Raw genomic sequence first — 9,286 nt, forward strand, 5'->3', positions numbered from 1 at the left:
TTTTTTTTCCCCGCACACACACTTTTTGCGGTACTCTGGTACTTACTGCAGCCCAGGGTCTGTTCGCACGCGTCACGCACAGAAAGTTGCTTAGTTGTACGGTGTTCGCGAACTATTTTACGCAGCTCTCCCTGCGCTGCTTCAACTTGAGGGATCCCACTCCGAAACTCGGTGGAATAGTTTGGAAAGACTATGAGGAGGCAGCAACAGCTCCAAAGGAGCAGAAATGAGACAGTGAGGAGGCTGCTCTGCCTGCATCAAAGCAGCTCCTGGCTCTCGCTCCCGTCCCCTTTCTCTCTCCCCATCCTCAGCCTCTCTGGCAAAGTTTAAGCGGCCGGTCCGTACTCTGGACCCCTTACTGCTCCCCTCGGCCACCTCTCTCCCGTCTCCCAAGAACGAAATAAATAAAAGTCTGTTAGAGGGAGCCCCCCTCAGGAAACTTACGTTTGATCTGCCTGGGTTTGCTCTGTTTCCTTCGGGACATGCTGCTCGGCTGCCGCTCCCGCCTTGCTCCAGGTGCAGGAGTGGAGCTGGGAGGGGACGGGGGTGGAGGGAGGGTGACAGATCAATAGACTGGATTCATAGAGGAGCCGGTGGCCGCCCGGAGATGCAGAGTCAAATGACAGAAAAACAGGGAGAGGGGAAGGAGTGTGTGCGTGCGTGTGTGACGGAGGAAGAAGGGAAGAGGAACAGGGAGATCGGAGTGGGTGAGAGCGCGAGAATGAGGGGGAGAGAGAGAAACGGAAAGAACGGAGGGAGGGAGCAGGGGAAGGAGGGAGGGAAGGAGGGAGAGGAGGAAGGAAGGGAGGGAGGGAGGGAAGGAAGAAGGGAGGGAGGGAGGAAGAGCCGGCTCCGCGCTCGCTCGCTCGCTCTCTCCCTCTCCCGCTCGCTCTGTGCCGTTGCCGCGCCGCCTCCGCTCCCCGCGCCGCGCTCCGCTCCGCTCCGCTCCGACTGACAGGCGGCGGGAGGTGCCGGCGAGGGAGGGGCTTTCCGGCCCGGGGGGGCGGAAAGAGGGGGGCGTTTGTCCGTCAGGCTTGACGGGCAGTGGCTGCTGCCAGAGACAAGCACGCATGCAAATCGCCTGCTGCCCCTGGGGCGCGGGGTGCCGAGGCGGGAGGCTTCACTTGTCCCGGCTCTGTCTGTCAGGGCTTCTGGTAGCTGAGAGAGCTGCAACTTTCCTAAGGGAGGCAAAGCAAGAGAAAGGCCGAGGAAACTCTGTAGGGAGCCACAGTAGGCACGAGTCCTTCCGCCCCGCACGGGGAACCCGCCGAGGTGTCCTGGCAGAGCCAGCCTCGGCCCTGCCTCTCGCAAGAGCGAACACTTCCTCCCGCTCCGGCCCCCCTAGGCCGGGGCCGCGGAGATCGGGAGACCCYGCGGAGCCCGCGGCTGGGCGGGCAGGGCAGAGTTGTCCACCGCCGTGCCTGAGCGCGGCCGTAGGGGGCTGCTGCCGCCGGGCGGCGGGATCCCGACCTCGCCTCGCAGGTGTCGCCAGGGGCGGGTGCTGAGGCGGGCTCGCGTTAACGGTCCCGCAGAGCGCGCGAGAGCGGTGCCGCTCCGCTCGCAGCGGCGGGAGCGCTCGTCCGCGGCAGATTAATGATGTTCTGGGGAAACTACAGAACAAGTCGGAGACTCTTCAGTGTTCTCGAACCACCAGGCCGTTCTTTTCTTAACAAATCTGCCCATTATTCTCGGTTGTCTTAACCATTTGCGCAAACCCRTGGTGGCTGGTGGTTCTGTAGTCTCTGGGAGCGTTTGCTATGTGGTAATCACTGTTTGCATGTGTGATTGATCGGGTTTTTGACCCTTAGATAAAGAAAAGACAAAGACCAGCTAAGTACCTTGTATTTAATTAGATTTGCCTTTTCAAATAGTCTTATTATAGAAAATACTTTATTCTTGCACAGTGGAAACCAACATCTGGCAGTTGTATTACTAACATTAAGTGTAAGTATTCTGACAAAGCCAAACCCCTAGCAATCCTTGCATTTACAGTCTCTGTGTTTAATAGGACAAAATTTCTCTTGAACATGCTGTTTTAATCACCTACATTGTTTAATTTACTTAAGCAATTGTAAATGATCTATCGTTATGAACAAACCATGGTCTCAATACCTTATATTGCTTAGCGTTACTCACGCATTGCCAGATTGCCAGTGTTGTCAAACGTTAACTTTCCAAAAATCTTGAAAAAAAAGCAGCCAGATTTCACTTTTGCCAAGTAAGGACACTTGATACTGAAACGTCCTTATTACCCTGTTTTCAAAAACTTAAAATCGAACACATGAATCGTACTACAAGATTAAGTGTTCTTATAGCTTCACTAGCAGGAATTAAATGCTTTAAATTCAGGTAAGCTGTTAAACACTTGTTTCACTGATACTCAGCTATAGAAACAATGGTTTTAGCCCAAACTCAAAATCTTCTGTGATTATTTGTTTGACTAACTTTGCAAAAGTCTTCATATAAGGAACAAAAATTCTAGTATGGCAGTGTGCTAAGTTTCCATCATATTTGCTGGAAAATAATGTTTGTAAGTTATGAGTGAATAGGTATAAGACACCTTTTCATTAAAGAAGAGAGCATGATTGAAACAGTGAAATGTATTCAAATATTTGTTGCTCAGATACTTTAAAGGGTTTGAGTAACTACTAAATGTTTTTTCATTTAGTTAAGTAATTGTGGTGTGCCAAATTTACATTTCAATGTATTTTCCTGAGATACAGGTTCATGGTAAGATAATAATAATAATAATAATTAGTAATGTTAGCATTTTTCAGACAATAAAGCAAGCTATGTTAACAGGCAAGCAGAGTAACTTTGATCATCCACCAAATAAAATGCTCTGTAATGGCTTTGTTGCAGAATTAGGCTAGAATGAAGGCCTGAACAGCCTTCTATCTTTAAAATTAAAGTTAATATTTGATCTTTAACCRTTCTTGGCATTTTATTAAATCCCTGTCCAGTTCCCTAATCAGAATTAGCAATGTCTTCTCACTCAAAGCTGTTTTTTTCTGATTCTGTTTTGTTGCCTGTTTCCTGCCCAATGTTTTCAGACTAAAAAGGTCATTTTACAGATACCGTGTATAAACTTACTGCTATATAAATGTAAAAGAATGGGGTAGAGTAATCTGGTTTTGACATTTGGGCAATATACAAACTGCAAMTTATAAAATATTATTCTTCTATCATAACTTAAAAATTAATATCCTTTACGTGGTATAAAACAGTTATAAATAAGTGATAAACAGCAATGCAAAATGGAGCAGTGCTAGAGTCTGAATCACAAATAAGTGTTTATTCTTATATACCATATAAAGTAAATTGCATAAGAGCATCAGTTTTATGCTGACTCTTGCTTTCTTAAATATTTAAGCAGCAATGTAAATTAAGTTACATATCTTGTGTATTCTGAGGCATTAAGGCCATATTCTACTTCATCAGCTCAAAACAGGACATAAAAGAATGTAATATTTCTTTGACTATTCGGAGAGATCTGTTTGATCTCTTAAAGGACTATTATACTTAATCATTTCAATGTATTTTGGACTTGCTTTACTAAGGGTTAAAAAGTTATTTGCAAAATTCTGAAAGGAACATACATGTGCCTGCTGTTTTAAAATTTACAGTTGTCAGATAATGAACTATTTTCCCTAATTTACCGAGAAACTTTCATTTAGTACATTTCAGTACTGCATCAGAATTACCTGTTTTCTTTAGTAGATTAGGTATCACATAACATATCCCACATGAAGATGGAGATTTAATAGGCTATATGTAGTGGATGAGAAGGGTACAGAGTGTTGCCCAGGTACTGCACATGATCATTTATACTGTTTATTTATTAACCCACTCACCAGGAACTGTTTTCAATAAACATTATGGATAAGGCTTCTGTCTTCCAATGGACACAAGTCACATGGTGTAGCTTGGTGTACCAGGGCTGGACAATAGGCCCTGGTATATTTTATTAACCTGTAGAGAGTCTTTAAACCAGGTTTTTCAAGCCTTAGGGGTTGAAAACTGAACTGCTATAGCTATAGCTTTATGTCCACACCAAGATCATAGTTTCTGTGCTATTCACTGCCCCTTTACATTCACCTGTTTGATATTGCCTGATGTAACCACATAGTGCTCACAAAGTTCCTTTGGCAGCAATTACAACATCTGAGCATGAACAGGGGAAATAATGTCTCTATTTGCTATACTGARGGAATAGTGGATGCCTGTCCATGAACTAAGGGTATGAATAGATAATTAAAAATGTAGTGCATTTTCAACCAAGATAATAATTGGATGTGAGCACGGGTGGTATAAGACCATTTCAGTAGCCTATGCTGTTTGGTCACTTCCAGTTGTCTGAATATACTCTACTAAGATTCTACTATGATTTAAAAAAACCCACTAGCTGAATGTTTATCATAGTTCAAAACTCAAATTCTTGAAATGCTGTTACTCTGGCATATAAGCTAGGAGAATTGCAGCTCAGATTTCTGTGATCTTCAAGCGTTAGCAATTATCTTACATGCAGATAATGTGCATACTTTTTAAAACAATCTCCTTCCTTAGAGTCCTACAAAAGAACACTGAATGATTATCAAAACAGCCTTTCCAATCCATCTTGAGAAAGGGAAATACTAAAATATTAGAATATGCCCTTTACAGTAGAATTGGCCTCTTGACCAGCAAATATAGATTTCCTATTTTGGGGGAAAAAGAGAGTACACTTAGAAAAATTGCTTCAGAGTTTTAAAATAAATCTGTATGCAGGGTATTTTATGAAAAGATAGTGATTTATAATGAAGATATTCCAAAGTTTAGGCAGCAGTTTTATTAGGAAGACAATATACTTGGTTTCTTGGATCCACATGCAATCAAGTTCTAACCATTTAAAATGTCTAATAAGAGTATGAGATGTTAAAAAATAGTTTTATATGCTCTGTTGGGCTCTTGGGTTTGGATTTCCTTTGTAAAGACGTAGATTCTTCCATGACCTTAATCATAACATTTATTTTTTTAGCTCAGATCGAAAAAGAGTAAGTGCTAGTATTTTCCCAAGTTTTGTCCACTGACAAAGTTACAGAAAATATGTAGAGCATAACCTTCTGTAACATTATTCATCTCCTTTAATCAAGAGTGAGGTAGTTAACTAGGCTGACCMTGAAATTACCACCATTAAGGCTCAAAATTAATATCCCTAAAACATGAATATGGGACAATTCACACCTCTCCCAGCTGTTTGAAAAGTTTACAATCAGTTTAATTCTGATTTCATAATTTGGAGACTTTGTAGTTATGACGAGCATGCTAATAAGAAAAAGTAGAGAAAGTTTAGATTCTAAGACAACAAGAGAACAGACTTTAAAGTATCACTGAGTAACTGGAAGATGGTCACACTCAGACTTGAATTTAGAAGTAAAGTTTCTTCTGACTTCTGAAATGAAGAAGAAAAACTTCTACCAATTCACTGCTAGATGACACAGAGGAAAAATGCTGCAAAACAGATTCCTCATATGCCCTGGAACCTACTGAAGATCTGAGGATATCCCAAGAGAGGGGATGAGACCAGTAATATGTGTTGCTCTTTCAACCAGTCTTGTAAGCAAGGTACAACTGAATCATTTGCACATTTTTTGTGAATATTTCACTCTGTAGGAGTGATCAAAACCCTACAGTTTAGTTCCTGGCCACAGGATTTCAATGAACACAACAACGTAAGAAGCCAGACACATAGAGGGCTGGAGTCAGTGCTGAGTCAGACTTCATGTTGCTAGTCCAGACCTCTGCATCCATTCTGGGAGATCTGCCAGTGTATAGAGGCCAAAACCCATGTCCATTCCATATGGACAAGGAAGGAAAGCATAGAAATAGATGGTGACCTCAGAAAGTTTCTGGTTTGCTATGTAGACTTTTCCTAAAAAGGGTATGCTCTGGATTTTAGTTAGTTTTGGGTTGATGCAAAGCTTAGTATTTTCTTGGTGTCAGTTTCCTGTCTCTTKCCACATATTTGCTTAGAGCAGCAATCACTGTACTCTTTCAATACTTTAGTTACGCAAGACACTTTTTTCCTCTCACATTAAAATTTATATCTTATTTGTTATCCAGAAATAGTGGCAAAGATTATTCTTCATTTCCTGACTGGATGCTCTCTGATACTGCTCAGGTAATCTTATGAGTGAACAAACTGTTAGTCAACTCAACTGCTTAGAGACTTTTCTGGGGGACTTTAAAATAAATCAGAATCACAGAATAGCCATCATAATTATTTTCATAATAATGTGAAAGATTMTTTTTCCCTGAATAGGATTGCAGTAATACTTTGAAATAATTTACATTTGCTTCTGAAAAATTATACATACATACCAACACTTGATTTTGACATACATTTTTTCTATAAAGGGGAACGTACCTCAGGATCAGCAAAACTATTGCAAAAATGATTTGCACAAACTAGCATGTAGTATGTCATGCCTTCAGCTGGACAACAAAGTTCACTATCTGTGGCATAGTTAGAGAAAACGTTTTGATTGAATAAAGATAAAAACATAGACACATGCTCAGAATGAAGTATTACGTCACACATATGGCAGCATCTGGATTTTGAGGTGGAAGGAACCGCATTCTATGAGGCAACCTTTTTGGATGCCTCAGTTGTCTGAAAAACAGCCCATTCACCCCCACTGTTTGCAGATGGCCACTGAAAACTTAGAAATCTACTGAAATATTTATATAATCCCACACCACATCGCAAATTTCTGCCAGTAGCAAGACTGCAGCCCAGAKCAGCAGTTTTCGGCATGTGCATGGGCTTCAGCGCCAGTTTTGTAGTAAGTCACGGGGTTTCTTTTTATTTTCTGACCTTGTGCTCCTGAGGAGCATGCTACCCTTCGCGCAGTCCTGCCAATGTTTTTTTACAGTCTGGGCTGCTATGAAAGACACCACTGTAGATGCTAACAAAAATGTAGCATAAGTTTTCTTTCAGCTTTTAAGCATGTAGTAGGAGGAGTTCAGAAGAAAATACAACAAAAAGGAAGAAAAGGACAAGGAATAATAGAATAGCAGAAATGAAGGAAAAAAGAATAGCTGTAGTGGTTTAAAATCTTTATTTCTATCTTTACTCTTTTTTTGAAAAATAAGCCAACAGCAGTATTTCATGTAGAAATAGAATAACACTGAAGAGATAATATTGTCAAATTACTGTTTATGACTTCTGACTGCAGCACTAATAAAGTCGTGACTTGGGCATAAAGTGTCATAAAAATCAGCTTAAACTAAAATAACATTTTCTCTTTTTGTCTTTCATTCTACCGTAACTGTTGTGTAGCACCCCTTTTGGGAGCAGTGGGGAGTGTCTGTTTCATTTCAAATAGCCAAATCAGATATTACGAACATCTCAGTTTGCCCAGTTTTCATGAAGGAGGTTGCATTTACACTGTCTGAGCAGTGTACACAGAAACATGATGAAGAGTTTAAAAATACTAGAAATGTGGAGCCTTGTGTGACAGCCCCTTTGCAGGCACAGTAGTACCTGTAATGGGTCTACCAGTTTGCTAGTATAGCTTTATAATCATAGAATGGTAAGATTGGAAGGGACCTGGAGATCATCTGGTCTAACCCTCAGCGGAGACTATATGGGGATTGAGCCCGCGACCTGGCGTTAGCAGCACCACACTCTAACCAGTTGAGCTAAAACTCAGTTTTTCTTCTACTATGTATTCATCAAATGGCTGTTCCTACACAAATGTGTAACAGTTGTTGGTAGACTCTAGGGAATGATCTGGACTTGTGTCCTATCTGTTCCGTTGTTTGAATCAGACTCCCCACACACACTTCAGTAGCATAATCTACCCCCAACATGTATCAGAATTGGCATTGCTTRCCAAAAGAATATATGAAACTATGCATCAGCATCATCAGCTGTTATAAAACACTCAAAGTTTATGCCAGCATAACATATTTTTCTTCAGATTTAGCTWCTCAGTAACATTGATATATTTTGTTTTATTAAGAGAGTATTTGTAATATATGCAACTCTTCAACTTATGCCATTATCTTATAAATAGAACAGGCTACATTTAAAAGGAAATCTTACCATGCATCAGTCTTTCAAAACATCAGTCTTTCACGAATGGGACCCCCCCCCCAAGTCTTTCTACCATCAGAATAAGATGGCTTCTTTGCACAACAGACATCACAGTAACTGAAAGACTTCATAGTCCGGTGAACTGAAGAAAAAAGAGAAAATGTAGTTCAACATCACTTGGTAATTTTTAATACCATGTTATTTACAGAACATTTAAAAGATATTTAGTATTCTGCCTTACACAGTAAAGTAAAGCTAGTTGACTAAAATACATCATTTATTTGTTGATAATTGCAATATATATAACATAAAGCTCTTTCATTTTATATCTGCTAACAACAAAATTTAATTCAAATTCCCATCTCCCTCTTAAATCCACAAGTAACATCCAAAACTTCTCATAACACTTTACAAGGTAAAACTATGGTTACAATTTTCTGAAGTGCCTCATTAACTTAGAATCCTTTCTTAGTCTTCTGTTTTAATCCCTTTTGAAAATGAAATTTAAATTTTGAATCATTGAGCTGTTTCCAAAAATGTTGCTCTAGAGACAATCTTTTGACGAATACAGATAGTTAAGAATTAAAATAGTACAATAAGGAGGAAATCTCAGTTCTTGATTGTTTCCCAGTTTTACCCATTTAAAAAGGATTAGATGGAAGCTTTCTAAATAAAAATTCTGAAAAAGAACCACTCTCTAGCCATTTCCCATCAGGCACCCAAGGGGCTAAGTTGCCCTCAATTTCATAAGATCATTTTCATCAGTACAATTAAGTGTAAAGTACTCTCACAGTGTTCTTCAATCATAAAAATAAGTTACTTTGCATTTGTTTCACATTGGTGTAAGTGACTGAATAAACTATACAATCTGACCTCTGATTTTTTTTATATACAGGCAAAAGAAAAAATATTGGCCTCATTCTTATAGAATGCTGATTAATTAATAGCTGTTATTAAAATATCGTTACAGTATATTACAGATAGTACCCACCTCATCTTCAGCTACTTAAAAAAATCTAACTAGTGTTCTAGATTCTGTCTACAGGAGAGAGAATAAGCATCGCTAAATACAAAAATTTATCTCTTCTTAAAATAGATACCTGAATTTTAGGTAACTAAAGGTAAGTTGTACTGATTCTAACCAAAACTATATTTTATTGACACTTTTGAAAACTAGAGGCATTGACTCTTGAGTGTGGGAGTCTG

The 9,286-nt window shown here is 40.0% G+C and overlaps 1 protein-coding gene and 1 pseudogene across 2 annotated transcripts in view; one reads left to right on the forward strand and one right to left on the reverse strand.

The window, feature by feature from the left end:
* Positions 1-938, reverse strand: part of ZFPM2 (zinc finger protein, FOG family member 2) — a 313,640-nt gene extending 312,702 nt beyond the window's left edge. For both annotated transcript variants that reach the window (XM_085316305.1, XM_085316306.1), the window contains exon 1: positions 445-938. In XM_085316305.1, the coding sequence (XP_085172431.1) occupies positions 445-484 (40 nt within the window). In that variant the 5' untranslated portion in view covers positions 485-938. The remainder of the gene's footprint in view (positions 1-444) is intronic.
* On the forward strand, positions 483-1,505 carry LOC146589405 (uncharacterized; annotated as a pseudogene).
* The last annotated feature ends 7,781 nt before the right edge of the window (positions 1,506-9,286 follow it).

Source organism: Rhea americana, unplaced genomic scaffold (assembly GCF_003343005.1).
Source record: "Rhea americana isolate MKP2758 unplaced genomic scaffold, rheAme1 scaffold_46, whole genome shotgun sequence".
In the NCBI taxonomy this organism is placed as follows: Eukaryota; Metazoa; Chordata; class Aves; order Rheiformes; family Rheidae; genus Rhea; species Rhea americana.